This window comes from Triticum urartu, chromosome 2 (assembly GCF_003073215.2).
Source record: "Triticum urartu cultivar G1812 chromosome 2, Tu2.1, whole genome shotgun sequence".
In the NCBI taxonomy this organism is placed as follows: Eukaryota; Viridiplantae; Streptophyta; class Magnoliopsida; order Poales; family Poaceae; genus Triticum; species Triticum urartu.
The window spans coordinates 602,020,347-602,042,920 of record NC_053023.1 but is presented as its reverse complement, the minus strand read 5'-3'; the positions used below and the strand labels follow the sequence as shown (position 1 = coordinate 602,042,920).

The 22,574-nt window shown below is 44.5% G+C and overlaps 2 protein-coding genes across 4 annotated transcripts; one reads left to right on the top strand and one right to left on the bottom strand.

The window, feature by feature from the left end:
* Positions 1 to 15,112: 15,112 nt before the first annotated feature.
* On the top strand, positions 15,113 to 16,041 carry LOC125539111 (psbQ-like protein 3, chloroplastic). The gene is made up of 2 exons (XM_048702476.1): positions 15,113 to 15,707; positions 15,796 to 16,041. The coding sequence occupies exons 1-2, from the start codon at positions 15,144 to 15,146 to the stop codon at positions 15,892 to 15,894; spliced, it is 663 nt and encodes a 220-aa protein (XP_048558433.1). The 5' UTR covers positions 15,113 to 15,143; the 3' UTR covers positions 15,895 to 16,041.
* Positions 15,992 to 21,688, bottom strand: LOC125539110. 3 transcript variants are annotated; one of them, XM_048702475.1, is made up of 10 exons: positions 21,222 to 21,688; positions 20,931 to 21,078; positions 19,809 to 20,314; positions 19,512 to 19,611; positions 18,567 to 18,632; positions 18,174 to 18,288; positions 17,001 to 17,089; positions 16,806 to 16,867; positions 16,595 to 16,691; positions 15,992 to 16,415 (listed from the first exon to the last, which is right to left on the bottom strand). In XM_048702475.1, exons 3-10 carry the CDS (start codon positions 20,108 to 20,110, stop codon positions 16,365 to 16,367), a joined length of 882 nt encoding a protein of 293 aa, XP_048558432.1. In that variant the 5' UTR covers positions 20,111 to 20,314; positions 20,931 to 21,078; positions 21,222 to 21,688; the 3' UTR covers positions 15,992 to 16,364. The 3 variants fall into 3 exon arrangements, with proteins under 3 accessions (XP_048558432.1, XP_048558431.1, XP_048558430.1); XM_048702474.1 differs by having other exon boundaries at positions 20,931 to 21,688; XM_048702473.1 differs by lacking the exon at positions 20,931 to 21,078 and having other exon boundaries at positions 21,222 to 21,686.
* Between the last annotated feature and the right edge of the window lie 886 nt (positions 21,689 to 22,574).

Genomic DNA, 22,574 nt, shown 5'->3' with positions numbered 1-22,574 from the left:
AGCTCTTGACGAACGATACGATCAAGCTACTCACTTGAGAGCCCCCTTGATAGTACGGCTATCGATCCTATAACCCGGTCTCCCAACTACCACCATGAGACCGGTAAAATAGAAAACCTATCAAGGGTAAACCTTTGCCTTGCACATGATCCACTTGAGCTAGATGATGACGACTTGTCCTCCTCAAGATGGACCACCTTTCTTGATTGCGTTGGGTCGATGGAGACTAGATGATTGCTCCCCCATACTCCGCTATGGGTGAGCCACTCTTCGGCACATCTTCACAAGTCCATTGACACCACAGTGGATGGCAAGCTTCAAGCACTTGATCTCTTCGTGATGCTTCACTTGAACTTGCACACGGCAATCTTGATGACGATCACCACTTGATGTCATCCTTTCCATGGGTTGTATGATATCTTCCTCTTGACGCAAGCCCATGGACATGTACCTAACCCCACATAGACTCTCACATAGACCATGGGTTAGTACACAAGTGCAATGGACAATGCTTACCATACCATGGGATCACTTGATCCCTCTCGGTACATCTTCTACGCTTTGTGAGTTGATCAACTTGATTCACTCTTGACTTAGTCTTGATCAACCTTGAATCTTTCCAACTCTCTTCGTTTGGATGATGTCTTGAAGGTAAACATGAATGATAACACAATCTTCTTCTTCAAGACATGCTTGCAATAAGCTCAACACTCACATGACCAATCTTTGGATAATTCCTTAATAGCACCTTGGTCAACCCATAAACTCCTTGAAACCAACACATGGACTTCAAGAAATGCCTATGGAAAAATCCTTCAAATATAACTCAATGCAACCATTAGTCCATAGAGAATGTCATCAATTACCAAAACCACACATGGGGCACCGCATGTCCTTTCACCTCCGGCACTCCGGTTTTCTCCGAAACCACCCGGAACACTTCCGGTGTCCGAATATAGTCGTTCAATATATCAATCTTTATGTCTCGGCCATTTAGGGACTCCTCGTCATGTCCGTGATCATATCCGGGACTCCGAACTACCTTCGATACATCAAAACACAAAACTCATAATACCGATCGTCACAGAACTTTAAGCATGCGGACCCTACGGGTTCGAGCACTATGTAGACATGACCGAGACACGTCTCCGGTCAATAACCAATAACGGAACCTGGATGCTCATATTGGTTCCCACATATTCTATGAAGATATTTATCGGTCAAACCGCATAACAACATACGTTGTTCCCTTTGTCATCGGTATGTTACCTTGCCCGAGATTCAATCGTCGGTATCTCAATACCTAGTTCAATCTCGTTACCGGCAAGTCTCTTTACTCGTTCCGTAATGCAACATCCCGCAACTAACTCATTAATCATATTGCTTGCAAGGCTTATAGTGATGTGCATTACCGAAAGGGCCCAGAGATACCTCTCTGACAATCGGAGTGACAAATCCTATTCTTGATCTATGCCAACTCCACGAGTACCATCGGAGTCACCTGTAGATCACCTTTATAATCACACATTTACATTGTGACGTTTGGTAGCACACAAAGTGTTCCTCCGGTACTCGGGACTTGCATAACCTCATAGTTATAGAAACATGTATGAGTCATGAAGAAAGCAATAGCAGTAAACTAAACGATCAAGTGCTAAGATAACGGAATGGGTCATGTCAATCACATCATTCTCCTAATGATGTGATCCCGTTAATCAAATGACAACTCATGACTATAGTTAGGAAACTTAACCATCTTTGATTAATGAGCTAGTCAAGTAGAGGCATACTAGTGACACTCTGTTTGTCTATGTATTCACACATGTACTAAGTTTCCGGTTAATACAATTCTAGCATGAATAATAAACATTTATCATGATATGAGGAAATAAATAATAACTTTATTATTTCCTCTAGGGCATATTTCCTTCAGTCTGCCACTTGCACTAGAGTCAATAATCTAGATTACACAGTAATGATTCTAACACCCATGGAGCCTTGGTGCTGATCATATTTTGCTCGTGAGAGAGGCTTAGTCAACGGGTCTGCAACATTCAGATCCGTATGTATCTTGCAAATCTCTATGTCTCCCACCTGGACTTGATCGCGGATGGAATTGAAGCGTCTCTTGATGTGCTTGGTTCTCTTGTGAAATCTGGATTCCTTTGCCAACGCAATTGCACCAGTATTGTCACAAAAGATTTTCATTGGACCTGATGCACTAGGCATGACACCAAGATCGGATATGAACTCCTTCATCCAGACTCCTTCATTCGCTGCTTCCGAAGTAGCAATGTACTCCGCTTCACACGTAGATCCCTCCATGGCGATTTGTTTAGAACTGCTCCAACTGACAGCTCCACCATTCAATATAAACACGTATCCGATTTGCGATTTAGAATCGTCCGGATGAGTGTCAAAGCTTGCATCAACGTAACCATTTACGATGAGCTCTTTGTCACCTCCATAAACGAGAAACATATTCTTAGTCCTTTTCAGGTATTTCAGGATGTTCTTGACCGCTGTCCAATGATCCACTCCTGGATTACTTTGGTACCTCCCTGCTAAATTAATAGCAAGGCACACATCAGGTCTGGTACACAACATTGCATAGATGATACAGCCTATGGCTGAAGCATAGGGAACACCTTTCATTTTCTCTCTATCTTCTGCAGTGGTCGGGCATTGAGTCTTACTCAACTTCACACCTTGTAGCACAGGCAAGAATCATTTCTTTGCCTGATCCATTTTGAACTTCTTCAAAACTTTGTCAAGGTATGTGCTTTGTGAAAGTTCAATTAAGCGTCTTGATCTATCTCTATAGATCTTGATGCCCAATATGTAAGCAGCTTCACCGAGGTCTTTCATTGAAAAACTCTTATTCAAATATCCTTTTATGCTATCCTGAAATTCTATATCATTTCCAATCAACAATATGTCATCCACATATAATATTAGAAATGCTACAGAGCTCGCACTCACTTTCTTGTAAATACAGACTTCTCCAAAAGTCTGTATAAAACAATATGCTTTGATCACACTATCAAAATGTTTATTCCAACTCCGAGAGGCTTGCACCAGTCCACAAATGGATCGCTGGAGCTTGCACACTTTGTTAGCACCCTTTGGATCAATAAAACCTTCAGGTTGCATCATATACAACTCTTCTTCCATAAATTCATTTAGAATGCAATTTTTACATCCATTTGCCAAATTTCATAATCATAAAATGCGGCAGTAGCTAACATGATTCGGATGGATTTAAGCATCGCTACGGGTGAGAAGGTCTCATCGTAGTCAACTCCTTGAACTTGTTGAAAACCTTCCGCAAAAAGTCGAGCTTTGTAGACAGTAACATTACCATCAGCGTCAGTCTTCTTCTTGAAAATCCATTTATTCTCGATGGCCTGCCGATCATCAAGAAAGTAAACCAAAGTCCACACTTTGTTCTCATACATGGATCCCATCTCAGATTTCATGGCTTCTAGCCATTTTGCGGAATCTGGGCTCATCATCACTTCCTCATAGTTCGTAGGTTCATCATGGTCTAGTAACATGACCTCCAGAACAGGATTACCGTACCACTCTGGTGCGCATCTTACTCTAGTTGACCTACGAGGTTCGGTAGTAATTTGATATGAAGTTTCATGATCATCATCATTACCTTCCCCACTAATTGGTGTAGGTGTCACAGGAACCGGTTTCTGTGATGAACTACTTTCCAATAAGGGAGCAGGTATAGTTACCTCGTCAAGTTCTACTTTCCTCCCACTCACTTCTCTCGAGAGAAACTCCTTCTCTAGAAAGGATCCATTCTTAGCAACAAAAGTCTTGCCTTCAGATCTGTGATAGAAGGTGTACCCAACTGTGTCTTTTGGGTATCCTATGAAAACACATTTCTCCGATTTGGGTTCGAGCTTATCGGGTTGAAGCTTTTTCACATAAGCGTCGCAACCCCAAATTTTAAGAAATGACAACTTTGGTTTCTTGCCAAACCACAGTTCATAAGGAGTCGTCTCAACGGATTTAGATTGTGCCCTATTTAACGTGAATGCAGCCGTCTCTAAAGCATAACCCGAAAATGATAGCGGTAAATCAGTAAGAGACATCATAGATCGCACCATATCTAGTGAAGTACGATTACGACGTTCGGACACACCATTACGCTGTGGTGTTCCTGGTGGCGTGAGTTGCGAAACTATTCTGCATTGTTTCAAATGAAGACTAAACTTGTAACTCAAATATTCTCCTCCACGATCAGATTGTAAAAACTTTATTTTCTTGTTACGATGATTTTCCACTTCACTCTGAAATTCTTTGAACTTTTCAAATATTTCAGACTTATATTTCATCAAGTAGATATACCCATATCTGCTCAAATCATCTGTGAAGGTGAGAAAATAACGATATCCGCCATGAGCCTCAACATTCATCGGACCACATACATCAGTATGTATGATTTCCAACAAATCTGTTGCTCGCTCCATTCTTTCGAAGAACGGTGTCTTAGTCATATTGCCCATGAGGCATGGTTCGCAAGTACCAAGTGATTCATAATCAAGTGATTCCAAAAGTCCATCAGAATGGAGTTTCTTCATGCACTTTACACCAATATGACCCAAACGACAGTGCCACAAATAAGTTGCACTATCATTATCAACTCTGCATCTTTTAGCTTCAATATTATGAATATGTGTATCTTCACTATCGAGATTCAAAAAGAATAGACCACTCTTTAAGGGTGCATGACCATAAAAGATATTACTCATATAAATAGAACAACCATTATTCTCTGATTTAAATGAATAACTGTCTTGCATTAAACAAGATCCGGATATAATGTTCATGCTTAACGCTGGCACCAAATAACAATTATTTAGGTCTAAAACTAATCCCGAAGGTAGATGTAGAGGTAGCGTGCCGACCGCGATCACATCGACTTTGAAACCATTTCCCACGCGCATCGTCACCTCGTCCTTTGCTAATCTTCGCTTAATCTGTAGTCCGGCAAATACTTGGGGCAGTTCCGCTTCTAGTAACCAGTCTGTTTGCAGTAGAAGCACTCAGTCTCAGGCTTAGGTCCAGACTTGGGTTTCTTCTCCTGAACAGCAACTTGTTTGTCGTTCTTCTTGAAGTTCCCCTTCTTCTTCCCTTTGCCCTTTTTCTTGAAACTGATGGTCTTGTTGACCATCAACACTTGATGCTCCTTCTTGATTTGTACCTCCGCAGCCTTTAGCATTGCGAAGAGCTTGGGAATCGTCTTATCCATCCCTTGCATGTTATAGTTCATCACGAAGCTCTTGTAGCTTGGTGGCGGTGATTGAAAAATTCTGTCAATGACACTATCATCCAGAAGATTAACTCCCAGTTGAATCAAGTGGTTGTTATACCCAGACATTCTGAGTATATGCTCACTAACAGAACTATTCTCCTCCATGTTGCAACTGTAGAACTTATTGGAGACTTCATATCTCTCAATCCGGGAATTTGCTTGAAATATTAACTTCAACTCTTAGAACATCTCATATGCTCCATGATGTTCAAAACGTCGTTGAAGTCCCGGTTCTAAGCCGTAAATCATGGCACATTGAAGTATCGAGTAGTCATCATCTTTGCTCTGCCAAACGTTCATAACATCTGGTTTTGCTCCTGCAGCAGGTTTGGCACCTAGCGGTGCTTCCAAGACATAATTTTTCTGTGCAGCAATGAGGATAATCCTCAAGTTACGGACTCAGTCCGTGTAATTGCTACCATCATCTTTCAATTTTGCTTTCTCAAGGAACGCGCTAAAATTCAACGGAACAACAGCACGGGCCATCTATCTACAACAACATAGACATGCAAAATACTATCAGGTACTAAGTTCATGATAAATTAAAGTTCATTTAATCAAATTATTAAAGAACTCCCACTTATATGGATATCCCTCTAATCATCTAAGTGATCACGTGATCCATATCAACTAAACCATGTCCGATCATCACGTGAGATGGAGTGGTTTTCAATGGTGAACATCATTATGTTGATCATATCTTCTATATGATTCACGCTCGACCTTTCGGTCTCTAGTGTTCCGAGGCCATATCTGCATATGCTTGGCTCGTCAAGTTTAACCCAAGTATTCTACATGTGCAAAACTGGCTTGCACCCGTTGTATGTGAACGTAGAGCTTATCACACCCGATCATCACGTGGTGTCTTAGCATGACAAACTTTCACAACGGTGCATACTCAGGGAGAATACTTGTACCTTGAAATTTAGTGAGAGATCATCTTATAATGCTACCGTCGATCTAAGCAAAATAAGATGCATAAAAGATAAACATCACATGCAATCAATATAAGTGATATGATATGGCCATCATCATCTTGTGCGTGTGATCTCCATCTCCAAAGCACCGTCATGATCACCATCGTCACCGGCGCGACACCTTGATCTCCATCGTAGCATCATTGTCGTCTCGCCAAATATTGCGTCTACGACTATCGCTACCGCTTAGTGATAAAGTGAAGCCATTACAAAGCGATTGCATTGCATACAATAAAGCGACAACCATATGGCTCCTGCCAGTTGCCGATAACTCGGTTACAAAACATAATCATCTCATACAATAAAAATATAGCATCATGTCTTGACCATATCACATCACAACATGCCCTGCAAAAACAAGTTAGACGTCCTCTACTTTGTTGTTGCAAGTTTTACGTGGCTGCTACGGGCTGAGCAAGAACCGTTCTTACCTATGCATCAAAACCGCAACGATAGTTTGTCAAGTTAGTTCTATTTTAACCTTCTCAAGGACCGGGTGTAGCCACACTCGATTCAACTAAAGTTGGAGAAACTGACACCCGCCAGCCACCTGTGTGCAAAGCACGTCGGTAGAACCAGTCTCGCGTAAGCGTACGCGTAATGTCGGTCCGGGCCACTTCATCCAACAATAACGCCGAACCAAAGTGTGACATGCTGGAAAGCAGTATGACTTGTATCATCCACAACTCACTTGTGTTCTACTCCTGCATATAACATCTACGCATAAACCAGGCTCGGATGCCATTGTTGGGGAACGCAGTAATTTCAAAAAAATTCCTACGCACACACAGGATCATGGTGATGCATAGCAACGAGAGGGAAGAGTGTGTCCACGTACCCTTGTAGACCAAAAACGGAAGCGTTAGCACAACGCGGTTGATGTAGTCGTACGTCTTCATGATCCGACCGATCCAAGTACCGAATGCACGACACCTCTGAGTTCAGCACACGTTCAGCTCGATGACGTCCCATGAACTCTGATCCAGCAGAGCTTCACGGGAGAGTTTTCTCAGCACGACGGTGTGATGACGGTGATGATGATGCTACCAATGCAGGGCTTCGCCTAAGCACCTCTACAATATGATCGAGGTGGATTATGGTGGAGGGGGCACCGCACACGGCCGGGAGAGATCAACAGATCAACTTGTGTGTCTAGAGGTGCCCCCTTCCCTCATATATAAAGGAGCAAGGGGGACGCCGGCCGGCCCCTGTAGGCGCACCGGGAGGAGGAGGAGTCCTCCTAGTAGGAGCAGGACTCCCCTCTTTCCTACTCCTACTAGGAGGAGGAAAGGAAGGGGAGAGGGAGAAGGAAAGGGGGGCGCCGCCCCCCTATCCTAGTCCAATTCGGACCAGAGGGGGAGGGGCGCACGGCCTGCCCTAGGCTAGCCCTCTCTCTCTCCATTAAGTCCCATAAGGCCCACTATTTCTCCCGGGGGGGTTCCGGTAACCCTCCGGCACTCCGGTTTTCTCCAAAACTATCCGGAACACTTCCGGTGTCCGAATATAGTCGTCCAATATATCGATCATTACGTTTCGACCATTTCGAGACTCCTCGTCATGTCCGTGACCATAGCCAGGACTCTGAACTACCTTCGGTACATCAAAACACAAAACTCATAATACCGATCGTCACAAAACTTTAAGCGTGCAGACCCTACGGGTTCGAGAACTATGTAGACATGACCGAGACACGTCTCCAGTCAATAACCAATAGTGGAACCTGGATGCTCATATTGGTTCCCACATATTCTATGAAGATCTTTATCGGTCAAACCGCATAACAACATACGTTGTTCCCTTTGTCATCGGTATGTTACTTTGCCCGAGATTCGATCGTCGGTATCTCAATACCTAGTTCAATATCGTTACCGGCAAGTCTTTTTACTCGTTCCGTAATGCAACATCCCGCAACTAACTCATTAGTCACATTGCTTGCAAGGCTTATAGTGATGTGCATTACCGAGAGGGCCCAGAGATACCTCTCTGACAATCGGAGTGACAAATCCTATTCTTGATCTATGCCAACTCCACGAGTACCATAGGAGTCACATGTAGAGCACCTTTATAATCACCCAGTTACGTTTTGATGTTTGGTAGCACACAAAGGGTTCCTCCAGTACTCGGGAGTTGCATAACCTCATAGTCATAGGAACATGTATGAGTCATGAAGATAGCAATAGTAGTAAACTAAACGATCAAGTGCTAAGCTAACGGAATGGGTCAAGTCAATCACATCATTCTCCTAATGATGTGTTCCCGTTAATCAAATGACAACTCATGTCTATGGTTAGGAAACTTAACCATCTTTGATTAATGAGCTAGTCAAATAGAGGAATACTAGTGACACTCTGTTTGTCTATGTATTCACACATGTACTAAGTTTCCGGTTTATACAATTCTAGCATGAATAATAAACATTTATCATGATATGAGGAAATAAATAATAACTTTATTATTGCCTCTAGGGCACATTTCCTTCACGCATAGTCCTGGGGATCTTTTCGTCACGAGTCTAAGACAGTTACTACTCACCGGTCAAGCTTAATCTCTAGAAGAATAAAGTAAAAGTTGTGCACGCATGCATAACTCATCAATTATACATTACTATAACCTCGAGTAAGCGAAACCGAATATGCACGAGACAATAACACTCACTTGAAGTTGTAAGGAAAGAGTATTTTCCCTTTGTTTTGATTTCGAAGTAAGGATTGTAACAGGTTTTTCTCAGTATCTTTGACTCTATTTTTAACCGACCATTCATTTATGATATCTGGGTTAATGAACCAAATGTCATAGATTTGTGCTTTTTTGCATTTGACGATCTTCAATCTGCATAATATAGTGAGGATAATTATATACACATGCAATGAAAGAGTTGAGCTATAGAGACTTAATTACAGAAGTAATACTTACACAAAGTAGCAAGTCATGAGTTGTTTGTCGAGGGCCGCTTGATTGTATAACTGGAATAACTCCACAAATTCAACAGGCATCACCTCAGTTCCAACGAGGCCGTGCTCCTTTTTAATTCCCAGCATCAAAGTATCCTTCCCAGACTCGCTGCAGGTTTTCACGTATCATTCATGTAATCTTCGCATCATCGTTGTTAGAGGAGGATGATCAGGTTTGACGAGAGGCTTCCCGTACTCATATCTGAAGGTCTCCACCTCTAACGTTTCAAACTCTACATCATTGCTCAGGTAATCACCAGGATTGGTACCGGGCAGCATCCCCGGATGATTAATGACGGTATCGCTAGACACCTTGAGCGGGGGCACGATTGGTTCGCCTGTTCGCCGAGCTAGGGAATTTGTTTCCCACTTCTTCGTTGTGCTAACCTTACATCACTGGAAGTACTTCTCGACCGCTACACATCTTCATATGTCTTTTTAAGACAGCGGACATAGTTGGAATCCGGCGGAGGCGGTGGTGGTCGCTTCAGGGCATCCAGAGTGCGCTTCACTTTCACCGGATCTACCATCTCCTTCGGAGGTGGAGGTTTCTTTGCAAAATGGTCCCTCACTTCAGCAGCACAGATGTCCTCATTGTCATTATCGGTCCTCTCATATGGTAACTTTTCGGAGCCTTGAGACATGTACCGTATTTGAATTGCTTCCCGCCTTTGCTTGTACTACTAGCCGCCGGAGCGGTGGCATCTCTCTCCTGCCATTGCTGACTTGGCGGAGTCCGGTTGCACGCCGAAGGAGGCAGAGTGCTCCAACGCGCCGGAGGAGGTGGAGTGCTCTCACGCGCCGGAGGAGGCGGAGAAGGAGGCGGAGTGCCCTGATCACTCGCCGTAGGAGGAGGAGGAGGAGGCGGAGTGCCCTGACTCGTCGGAGGAGGAGGAGGAGGAGGCGTCTAGTTTGGAAGCTTGACGTACTCCTTCCTCCATAGACAGGTACTCCTCAAAGCATAAACTAGACGATTCTCCCCTTCACCTGTAGGGTGGTTAAGCTTCAGCTCCTCAAATCCCACCATTATTTCATCCACCGTCACAACAGCATATCTAAAGCCATGTGGAATCAGACGGCAGTGAAAAGTTCCATCAGCTTGAGGAGGTGCAACAGAGCCGACAGCCGCCTTCAAAGTGAGGTTTTGGCATTTCGTCATTAGCTCACAATGTTGAGCCTCCGTGATAGTATCCATGGGGTAGCGAGGAGCCTTGAAATCAGGCTGAACAAGCTCCGTGGAAGCCACGCTGCTTCTCCGTTGAGATGGTGGGGTAGCTGCGTGCCGCTGAGATGGTTGGCCGGCAGCTGCAAGTTCCTCTAGCTTTGCTATTCTTGCATTGATCTTCTACATTTCGCTCACCTCTGCTTTCCTCTTTCTCTCTCGGTGGTCGCCGCCGTGGACGGGCGTCTCAAGGCGCAGGCGCCGCTCCTTCCTCCTGGTGGGAAGGGCGAGAGCTGAGTGAAGTGAAGCTGCCTCTCGCCTGGCCAGCCAGACCACCATGGCATATCCCATTCCGGCCCATAAAGCCCACATAGAACTACAAGTCAAAAAAAGATTAAAAAACAGAAATACTATAGTATTAGATTAGAAACCTGGTATGGCTTAGCAAAATATTAAAAAAGTCACAGGTCAAATTTTTTTTTGACTGGTCACTGGTCAAATATTAAGTAGCAACCCTTTAGGAAACACCCTCACGCAAACTCTAAAATGCATCCAAATCTTTAGGATGTCAAAGTCAATATCAATATGTATAATACCAAAGCAGTATCCTTAGATTGTTCATGTTCTCCGAGAAAAAAATGTTCATGAAATATTTTTTTATATTTTATTTACTTAGTATGGTAGATGTTGATATATTCTGCTACAAATTTCACCAAACATAGAAAATTCCGACTTTTAGAAAAACTAATACATCTTAACAAAGGAACTAGTATTTTGCTTTCAGACGCATATAGTGAAAGGCTTGTCGGGGTGGCATCCCATGGACATGAAAATTATGTTCATCACCCGCAAAAAGATACTTCCTCTATCCTATAATATAAGAGTGTTTTTGGCTCCGGTGTAGTGTCAAAAACATTCTTATATTATGGGACAGGGGGAGTAATTACATTCACCCATTTCGGTTTTGTAGCTAGGAAATAAGATTATACAAAATAATAAAATTAAGAAAATTATACAAGTATCTATCTAAATCATACAAGTAAGAATTTATTTTCTTTTAGAAAGAAGATAAGAACAAGAGGCTCACCATGGTGGTGCCGGCGACAAGATCGGCGCGGGCGATCGACGGCGGTGAGGACAGGGACGGGACAGGACGGACCGCCAAACCTAGACAAATCTTGAGGAAAATGAAGCTTGGACAAGGAGCTTCGACAGGAGAAAGCTTAAGTGTGGCTCGGGCATTTCATCGAACACCTCATGTGCATAGGAGGTGAGTTAGAGCACCACAAAGCTCTCCCACGACCGGCCAAAAAAAAACAGAGCGATGGCTCTGCTCGCGGGCAGGGGCGGGGGTACAGATAGACCTCTCTTTAGTCTCGGTTTTATGGCTAAAACCGGGACTAAGGGACTACATTTGGTCCTGGTTCTAGCCACCAACCAGGACTAAAGGCTGTGCACTAGGAGTGAGGCCCATTAGTCCCGCTTCGTGTCTGGAACCAGGACCAAAGGGGTCAGACGAACCGGGACCAATGGCCCCCCGAGTCCCGGCCGACGCCCTAGCCTCACGAACCAGGACTGATGCCCCCTTTGGTCCCGGTTCGTGAGTGAACCGGGATTGATGCCCTTGCCCAGGCCTCAACCAAAGCCATATTTTCTACTAATGGTGGTGGTGGTCATGGCTCCGGCGGCGATGGTTGGCGGTCGCAGCACCTCTGACGATGAGCTTGCAAAAAATTGTACTCTCCCTTGATTGTCGGTTGCAGCAAAAGAAGTTGGCCGATCGTAGCAAAAAAGTGTGCCAGTTCTAGCAAAAAAACTCGCTGGTGCCACCACCCCATCCCTATCGTAGCAAAAACGTGGTTGCGGTTGTAGCAAAACAAAACAGCGCAGTTGTAGCAAAAATAAATCGATGCCAATCACATCTGCATATGGTGGTAACAAAAACCATCGCCGGTGGTAGCAAAAAGTTGTGTCGTTGCAGCAAAAAAATGTTGTCATGGTTGCATCATCTTCATGAATGATGTAGCGAAAAAATGCCATCGCCGGTAGTAGCAAATGAAGTCACCTGTAGTAGCAAGACCAAATGTCGTTTCCAGCAAAACAAAATTCAACAACAAACTCCAGTAGTTGGTTCTAGCAAAAAGTTGTTGGTTGTAGCATCCCTCGCCATCGGATGTAGCATCTCTAGCGGCCGGTTGTACCATCTCACTCTGGGGGTTGCAATACTCCCATGAGCAAAGGTGTGGGGGAGGGTGCATCCATGGCGACTGCTGCATCATCGTGTTTTATAGACCTCACAACAGTGTGTGCATAACAGCAATGGGAAAAGGTGGAGGCTCATCCTTGAGGTGGCTGACGTGCAGCACCGCCGCCCCTTGTAGCATACCTCGCCATACCCCTGCATCATCAATAACTCGCGGTGGTTTCACTGCGGTAGAAAATGACGGGACGGAGCAGCGGACGAGAGCGGATGAGAATGGAGGAAAAAGAAAGGCGAAAAGATAAGGTATACATGGTGGGGGGTGGGCCACATGACTTAATCCAGCAGTAGCCTAAAAAGTAACAGTCTGTTGGATCCGCCTCAATCCAACGAAGCATGCGCGACTGGCCAAAACTTCCAAACATTTCCCTTTTCTTTTTCACATGAGAGGTTTCTTAGTTATTTCCTTGTCAGCTTCACGTCCCTCTTTTCTGGTCGATTCGAGACCACCACAACATCAGCTCCTCGGAAAATGGTAAACCTACCGGCAAGGGTATGTAACGGCAAAGCATCTGCCATCCATTGAGATTCATGCTAGCTTTAATTTGAGAAACATTTTCCTCTACAAATACATAAGGTCAGGTCAGAAAATGACCTCCAGCGAGGTTTGTCCAAGCGGCTCTGCCTTCTTTCTTAACACGATGACGTAGAAGTGTGTTGGCAAGGGCCGGAGGCCGGTCAGAGGAAGGCCAATTTTTCTCATTGTATCTGCGTAGATGACGTTGATGCCTCTCCCAATATCCACGAGTACCTTTGTGAGCTAGCATCCTTTGATTATCGGATCAAGTACTAGAGTAGACTTGCCAGGATTTTGGATGAACTATGTATGGTCAGACCTATCAAAAGAGACCGTGGAGTCGGACCAATCCAGATGTTGTTGTATGCCAGGTATGAGAGCGTAGACCTCCCTGGCGGTCGTCTTCTATGTGTGCTTGCATTTAGGTCCCCAAAGGTCATGTTTAATCTATGGATGTTTCTTGGAAAAGACTCTGGGGCCCTACCAGCGCCTCTTGCGCCTCGTCCTGGGTTCGGTGGTCCAGCCGCCGGGGACATCTAGGATGCACATAGCCAAAATGATAAAAATAATAATAATAAGAAGAAAATCGATACAACCAACGACTTGCAACAAACCAGTGGCAACACCATCCACCATCCTTGACAACACACAAGCTACAAGAAAGGTTCTCTGGAAACAACGCCTTCAAGAAGGTAACGATGCTATAGCTCCACCCCCGCGGCATCCAACCATTACATGTGAGATATTGGGTTTTCACCTTAAAGTGCATGTCTAATCAGACTTGAAAGCAATGCCTTCAACGAGGACACGACACGATATATAAAACACCACCATCGTCAGGTGCACCCATTGAAAGTTATACCTAGGGTTTTCAACTAGCTCACGATCCAGCGTGCAAAGAGCACAACCAAGCCAAAGACACCATGTTTTGCCACCACCCTTGGAAGACGAAGCTGCAAGGGAAGGCATCCAAACGCCATGGCAACGGAAAACTGAAATACGAACGACTGCATGACACTCATGTCCGAAGATAGCCGGTCACGCACATATCCTTGATGTGTATATCACCACACAATCATATCTATGAGAATTGTCACGGAGCACAGAGAGCAGAATATATCTCCGGAAGCCATCTCACGCACACATGGTTCAGAATTTCCTATGGCAGAGGTCGTAAGTGACAACAATATCGAGAACTCTATGGCCGCCCATAGCAGCACAATCCCTGGGTCGCCGCTACACATCTTCGCGTCGCCGTTGTCGTTGCAGCTTCGTCGCTGCCACCGTCAACCAGCCGCCAAGCCACCATTGTCAGATTTAGGCATCGGAAGCCCATCACTACACACGACCACCCGTGCTATCCATTGCTACCCATGCAGCACGACCACCACCTAGGGCACTCGGAGTCCTCGCCCCGCATCCATGCTCCATCGACGGTGTCGCACCATTCGAGGCCGTCGTGCCTTGCGATTGGAGAGCTTCCTTCCCGAGAGATCGCCGCATGAGAAGGCATCCCTACCAACGGCGACAGCTGAGGGAGAGGAGGAGACGACCAGGTTTCATGGGAGATGCAAAAGATGGGTTGTTTCCCTCCATTGCATACTACTAATAGATTAGAGGATTTTTTTTCTTAAGAACAATTAGACCATATCCGGAGATGCTTTGATGGAATATGACGCACATTCTAGTGTGTATCCGAGGAAAAGAAGGGAACCACAACGGGCAATTAATCCTCTTTGTCGATTCATTAAAGAAACTGCCATCAAGTTTTACAAAGGTTATAGCAAAACAGGGAAACATACCCAACTAAACCTAAACCCATGGCAATTCAGTCACACACAAAAAAAACAGCAACTAAACCTAAACCCATGGCAATTCATCTAAACAGCAGACGACCGCCAGATTAGCTCCTGGCGAACGTGACGAACCTTATCCTCGGAATGCATGGCTACTATGCTGTGCGTACCTGAACCCATGGAGAACCGAACAAGATTCCACCAAAGGTGGAAAGGCTCCGCCATGGCAATGGCATTGCAGCTCGCCATCCAATCACTCGCCGCAAGCCTCTTCCGCTCTCCTAACAAACCCGCCACCAAGCCCCCGAGCAACGGCCACCGCCACCCGCAGGAACCAACCGGCAGCAGCAGGTGCAGCGGCAGAAGGAGCCTTGCGGCGGCGGCGGCGGCGGCAGTTGGCACGGCGCTCCTCGCGTCCCAGCTGCTGCCCCCCACGGCAGGCATCGCGGGCGCGTTCGACCTCGACCTCCGGATCACCATCCCGGAGCAGTCGAGCGAGGAGGCCGAGGCCGTGGTGAGGACGCACGCGAGGAACCTGGTGCGCGTCAAGCAGTTCATCGACGCCAGGTCGTGGCGGGAGCTGCAGACGGCGCTGCGGGCCAGCGCCGCCAACCTCAAGCAGGACCTGTACGCCATCATCCAGGCGAGGCCCCCGGGCCAGCGCCCCGAGCTCCGGAGGCTCTACTCCGACCTCTTCAACAACGTCACCAGAGTAGGGGATCGCACACAGATCAATCTGCCTTTTGAGCCTCTGACATTGCTCATGGCGTGCTGACATTGCTCTGCTCTTGTGTGCGCAGCTGGACTATGCAGCCAGAGACAAGGATGAGCCCCAAGTGCAGGAATGCTACGGCAACATTGTGGCCGCCATTGACCAGATTTTTGCCAGGATCATGTAGTTTTTGCACCGGCTCGATCGTCTAGGATAGAGGGAGAGATTGGATAGACAAACTAGACATCCGGATTCACGTTTGCATACAAGGAGAATCAAATAAATATGGACCGGCAAAAAGGCATTTCTTTTGCTATGTAGCTAGTTCTTATTAGCTTCTTGTTGTTGCTACATCTTCTACTAGTATTTACTCTACAGGTGCAGCAGGACGAGAAAAACTGCAATTTCCTGAAACCATCACTGCTCGACCAATGTTCAGCCACCAATATACAGGCTTGTCGCAATGCAATGCAGAGTGGTTCCTCAGTCACCACTCACCTCTCCTTTGCTTCCAGATAGAGGAAACAAGGTTCCTTGGTGACTCTATTCGTCGCCATCTGGCATACATGCTGGAGCACTATTTATCTTCCTATAATTCGCCGAACTACGGATGAAGTTTCAGTATCTGCCTCATCTGTGACCTGCTTTGGCTGTGACTCACCATCCTCTTGGCTCCTCCTTCAAATGGCTATTTCCAAGAACTTGTGCCTGGAGAGAAAGGTTACTTGGTAAGTTGGTTCACTAGATCAAGAGAAACACAAAATTGTGCATTTCGAACTCCAAAGCAGTTCATGAAAGGATATGAAATCACTAGGTAAAATGCAGAACCTCAAACTGGTTTGTGATAAAAAGAGTGTCAAGTAGTGACATCAACTGGAAGAACTTACCATTGTAAGATCTGGGAGCAAGTAACTAGCAAGGTTTTCATTCACCGCAACTCCCAACTGAGGCATCTCGCTCATTTTTCCAGGCATTTGGCTCATGCTGTTCATAGAAGAAGCATCATTAGAGGCAGGGATTTTTTTTTCTTCACAAGCACAGCTTTAATATTTCTGCAACTGAATTATGCATGGATCGTAGGTGGAATAATATGTTTACATTTTCAAAAGGCCATCAATGTTCCTTCTCACGCGATTGAAGAGATCGGTGTTATTTTGAGCCTGGAAGAAATAAGACAATCGATATGAAATCCATTCATTAAAAAACAACACTCCAGATGATGGCTGACAGAGAAAATCATGGAACTCCTGCATTCTGCTGTATGAGTAATTGCACATGAAAAGGAAGACTGACCTGAAATGTTTGAATATTTGTGTCTATCTGAGTAAGAAGACGATTATTTTCTTCCAGTACAAGCTGTACTATACGATCCATCTCCGAGGCTACATGGCGGAAAAGATGGTCATTTTATGGAACAAGCATCGAAACAAAAGGAAAGCATTAGCTGAATCTCTTCGACCATCAGGATCTCTGAACCTGCGTATTATATTTGAAGTTCAGGAGGAAATCGCTTGTGATCTTACAGTAAGTTTCACCCTCATTAAATACCACACGGTTGATGGTGTATATAACCCCAAGTTTGACAAAACAGGTTCGACATATCCACAGATACTCAATGCTCAGAGGTCGATTTCTAAAATGACGACTCTCTTAATCATTTCTTGCAAGTACAATGATACATATTTCAACATAACAAGTTCCAATGGAGTCAAGTAATCCCGTGCCTTTTATTAAAATAAACCCTGCCTATGTGAGTTAAATTTAGAAATGTAGTCAATAACTAAGTCCACTAAGTACTGCAATTTTGTTGTAGAATTCTTTACTCCTATAAATATGTCAACTGGTCATGGTGGTCCATGCACAATTGGATCGTGTGAACCATCAGATCTACATCAAGCAGCTTCACACCTCTCTCACCTTCTTCGGTAGTTTTGTGCCGCACCCAACCCACTCCACCCCATTGCATAGCCTTTTCGCATTATTTTGTATCAACACACATACACTGTGCCAGTTAACTAACACTTTGTGTTTTTCAGTAACTACCAAGAAACCAGTGCTTTGCTACAACCTAAAAAGATCATAATAATCATGTTCGCAAGACTTATTAGTTGCTACTTTATTGGGTTGAGATGATGCTCTGTGTATCCACAAATTCATGGCAGAACAAGGTGTTTTTTACAAAACATATTTAAGTGGGTCGGGAGTATCTCAACTCAATCTCAACCACTGATTGCAAATCATACGGTTGGTACGATCCTAGGGCAAATGAACCATCAACACCAACTGGCATGTTTATATGAGCATAAATTTTTTGCAAGATGATACTGTCGCACTGCCTTTTCTTTGTAAAAACATCATAGCAGCTAGCTATAAGCAAAATAGGTTGGTAATGAAATTACGGACTAAATCAATTGGACCTGGTAAATTGTGAAGAAAGAAAGCCTGAAACTCAGGTGATCTACCAACCTCCAGATAGATATTGACTGTTTTGAATGGCATGATGCGGCACAAAGGAAGAGACTCCTGTATCCGTCTGAACAGGATGAGTGGTACCCCAGGATGAAGGCCCCACCATTTTATCCTGAGAAATACCCATGAGTAACACCAGACAAAAATATGCACATAACATGTGAGATGCACAGGATAGTAGGTATATTTTACATAAACTTTTGCCCCCTCAAAATTTTTCTTTCAAGATAACCTTTGTAAGGAACTGATAATAGTACATCTTAGGTATTCCACCTTTATAACAATTTTGACTGAAAGCTTTCTTCGTAGTTTTATCTCTAATTATTGGGGATAATTACCGATGTTATACGAAACAAAGTTCATAAAATAGAAAAAGGAAGATGCTGGTACCTTTCTATCTTTCATTTTTCTGCTATGATGTTCTGCAGGCCTCCGCCGTCTTGTAGTTTGTTTGTTCTATAAAAGCATCAAACCATTTACATTATTAAAAATTAAAAAAAGGTGCTAAGTCAGCTACGAACATATTTATCTTAACAGTATATGTTCTAGAAACAAATGCCAGCCTTTATTTTGTAGCTAGCTATATTTTCAGCAAGACTGTGTAGAACATGAAGCACTACATTTTGGTTCATGAGAAAACAATATTCCAGGTGAAAAGGGTATCATGCTTTAATTTTCAACAGCACAGAACTATTGGTCAATCAAAAGCTCAGGCAATTATTAAAGAATTCAGCTGTTGGAACTAATAAATATGTTGAGCCAAGGAGATGGATCACTGATGAAATAATATAGGATACTTTGTTATTTTGTAATTAAATAAGAACACCTGTGTTTTATATACCTTCCTTTTAGGTAACACGAATGGACAAGAATAAAATAGCATACCACAAGGATACACTGATTGCCAACTCATGTCCCACTATATAAGGCCCAAAATGTAGTATTTGTATATGCAATGAGAATAAGTGTACCTTCCACTCGTCCTAATATATGCACACACTTGTAATAAATGCATCTATCACCAATCCTAGTATGTTCAGATTAATCTTGAAAGCAAGACAAATTTTAGCATGTTCCTTGAAACGAGCTGCTCTAGGAAGAAAAAAAAAACGATTAATTTCTTCTTGTACAGTTGCACCAGAAGAAATTGCCAAATATGTCGATGTGTGGGTTTGTATCCATTCAGGCTCAGATCTAAATAAGTGTTGTCCCTTCTTGGACATGAACTATTTTCTGATGTAGCACTTCCAAGGAACACCTCAAACAGATGGCATCCATGTAAGCAGAAAAACAAGAACATATACAGAGTATGTATGCAAATTAGAGATTACTTACCCCCATCCATTGGCATCTCATCGCAACATCCCTCACCGTCTTGGTTGGTAGGGAAGCGGCTATCTTTATGTACTTCATGATACCATGTTCATTCACATATCTGAAAGGGTGCACATGAGAGGCAATGGAACGAACGCAAAAATCAAGGGATAGAAGGAAAGATTTATGGTAGAATAAACCAACATGACAAGAAAATCTGTGTCTAATGGACAGAGTTTTAGGATGCTGAACGATGGAGACCACATCTTCTGTGTTAATTTCCTTATAAAAAAAGCCAGACAAGTGGAAATAGCTTACCTGTCTAGGCAATCTTTCAGCACTTGGATCTCGAGATGCGACCAGCTTTCAGCTAGGGGTCCTCCATATTTGAGGTTCTGTGCAGATTCAGCAACCATGTTGGATGAACTTGTGGAGACAGCTACTGAAGGCGTGGTGTTCATCATCCCCATGTTAGACCCCATGCTGCTGGAGCAGTCTAGGTACACCGGCATGCTGCATCCCGACCCGCTAGGCGTCGCGCTCGTCTGAAATGAAACCACATTCTGGCTGCAGAACGGCTGCGAAAACGGCCCGAAGTTTTGATTAGGATCGTCTGCCATCTCTATGCCCAGCAACTCCTCTAGAACAGAATCTGGTACTTCCAGCGTGGAAGGATGCACTGCTAGCTCCAGAGCAACTTCAGAATGCCGGCAGCAGATCAGAGCTTCTTGTTTCAAGTTTTACTGCATTTGGACACACCCTGGGCAAGTTTATCGCCTACTGCTCCACTAATTCTTCCAAGTGTGGACTCCTGGTAACAATCTCTGCAGATGCAAATAGTAGACATGGCAAAAGAGAGTTAGAACCTTGAAATTTTGGAGAAAAATAGAATCCAATACAGGAAGAACTCGAAATTTCCTATGCCTCAGCAAAAGAGTAATATGTGGAACAGAAAGAAGTATGCTCTGACCGAAAGGTGCCATTCAGAAACAGAATTTTCTCTCACTTGTCAAAGACGCTAATGTATTGTCAGTTCCGTACCTAAAACAACAAACTCTTCTCAACCGCATGACACTTGGAAATGATCATACTAAAACATCAAACTATCAGCCTTACAAGACACTCAGATTCTTTCTTTTCCTACGCAACTCTTGGGTGAGTTCAGAAATCAGCCAGAGGTACTTTCGTCGATCAATTCGACTGGCAAAGCAAGTTTATCTACAGACCCAATATGTTAAAGAAATTCATATGTTAAACAGAGTCTATGCATGCAAAACACATGAAGGAAGAGTAAGTAAAACCCCATAAACAGCAAAGAGCCAATAATAACTCCATGAAAGAATCAAATCGAGAAAGTAACAGGTGGAAAAGGACCCGGCCAATCTGCTCTCCGCAGTTCGTTCATAGGTCGTGGATACTGGATAGAGACCCAAGACAAACCTGTAGAAATGATTACGTAAAGCCCGGCCTGACCAATCAACACACAGTGAGGCAGGCAGGCGGGCGGGCGGGCATGCATGCAGAGCGCCGTCAGGGAACAGACCTGGCTTGTACCCCAAAATCTTATCCAGAAAACGTGCGTCTTTCCCTACAAGAGAAGCGCACAAAGGAAGCGCTCGGAAAGGGAGGTGAAGCCAGGCCCCGATCCTCCCGCCGGAGCCGAAAGCGGCAAAGGAAAACAGGCAAGAAGGCAGGCAGCAGGTGGCCAGACGGAATTGCCGGCGAACTTACTGGTCCGGGTCCGATCTGGATGCAGCGGGGGGAGCAGCGGGCCGGGGAAGGCGAAGTCCAGTGTGGTTCCTGCGTGTCGACTCCCCGGCGCTTGGTGTGCGTGACGGTGCGCGTGGTGGTGGTGGTGGAGGTGGAGGTGGAGGCGGTAGTGTTAAATGGTGCCGCCCGGCTTTGTGCGCTCCAATGGGGAGGAGCCCAAAAAGCGGCGGCCCCGCCTCTCCAGTAAGCCGTCTGTGTGTGTGTTTGTGTGGCCTCTCCCCTCCAAAAAGCCGAAGTCGTGTGCCAGTTTAACAAGTTGACAAAAGGGTGGTGGTGGTGGAGGAGGAGGAGAGGCAGGGGCGATCTCTGTTGGAAGTTCGGGTTTCAGAGCGAGGAGAGGGGATCGGAACCCGGTGGAGGCAGGCAGAGGCAGAGGCTTCCGAGCAAATGATTGCCACAATTGGTGTCCATCATAGGTTTCACTCCCCCTCTTTTTGAGAGGCGGGGCAGAGGGCTTCCTCCCGGCACGGCTGCAGTTTTAGTTGGAAAGAAGAAACCACCCAAGCCACGGTCTACATTTCCACCCTGCCTTTCCCGGCTCTCTTTTTTCATGCGAGGAAAGCAACAGGACCATGCTCCTTTCCGCCCAATTTCTATTGTTGTGAATTCAACTGCCTTTGTTCTTATTGTCAAAAAAAAAACTGCCTTTGTTCTTTATGGCATTGCGCCCCTAGTAACATTAGGGTATCTATAATAGTGCGATGCCAGTCAGTCTCAGTATAGGCGAGAGAGAAGCGACACTGCGTTATCTGCATGAAATGATGTTTTGTGCGTCATACAAGACGACTTTTTTTCATCGCACGTTTTCCTGCATCGGATATATTTATATTATATAATGCACTGCAAAAAGATATTTTAATTTACGCCGAAAAAAATCTTGTGCCAATGCTACTATTAATTGATAGAGATAACGCGCAAAACGCACGCCCCGTTTTCCGGTATGCATGAAGTTTAGAATTTTACGCTTTTAAAACCGCACTACCCCTGTTTGGTTTGTTTACTGCTTTTAGAAGATGTGTGTTGCTCTGGTCACATTCACTATTCCAAGGAATGCCTTTACTTCTCTCTAGAACCCACCTTTCAAAAGATGTGTGTTGCTTTGGTCCATACTAATAAGTGGTTTAGTATGCTAGGGGGTGTAATGTTTCCTTGAAATGATAGAATAAAACACAAAACAAAACTTGGGCAACTTCAAAAACAAAATAAAAAATGCTAAAAAGGACATCTATTTAGGAATGGAGAAAGTAGACCATTTATGTGTGTATTATAGTTTTCTGGTCACCACTATTGACATGAAGTGCCCACGAGAAGGTT

Bases quoted from the DNA above. Each gene is read 5' to 3' on its own strand.
- LOC125539111 (XM_048702476.1), top strand. From the start codon at position 15,144: ATGGCTACTATGCTGTGCGTACCTGAACCCATGGAGAACCGAACAAGA. The intron at 15,708-15,795 runs GTAGGGGATCGC...TTGTGTGCGCAG, and splicing joins TCTTCAACAACGTCACCAGA to CTGGACTATGCAGCCAGAGA.
- LOC125539110 (XM_048702474.1), bottom strand. From the start codon at position 20,110: ATGGCAGACGATCCTAATCAAAACTTCGGGCCGTTTTCGCAGCCGTTC. The intron at 19,612-19,808 runs GTAAGCTATTTC...GCACCCTTTCAG, and splicing joins CTGAAAGATTGCCTAGACAG to ATATGTGAATGAACATGGTA. The intron at 18,289-18,566 runs GTACCAGCATCT...GGTATTTCTCAG, and splicing joins GAAAAATGAAAGATAGAAAG to GATAAAATGGTGGGGCCTTC.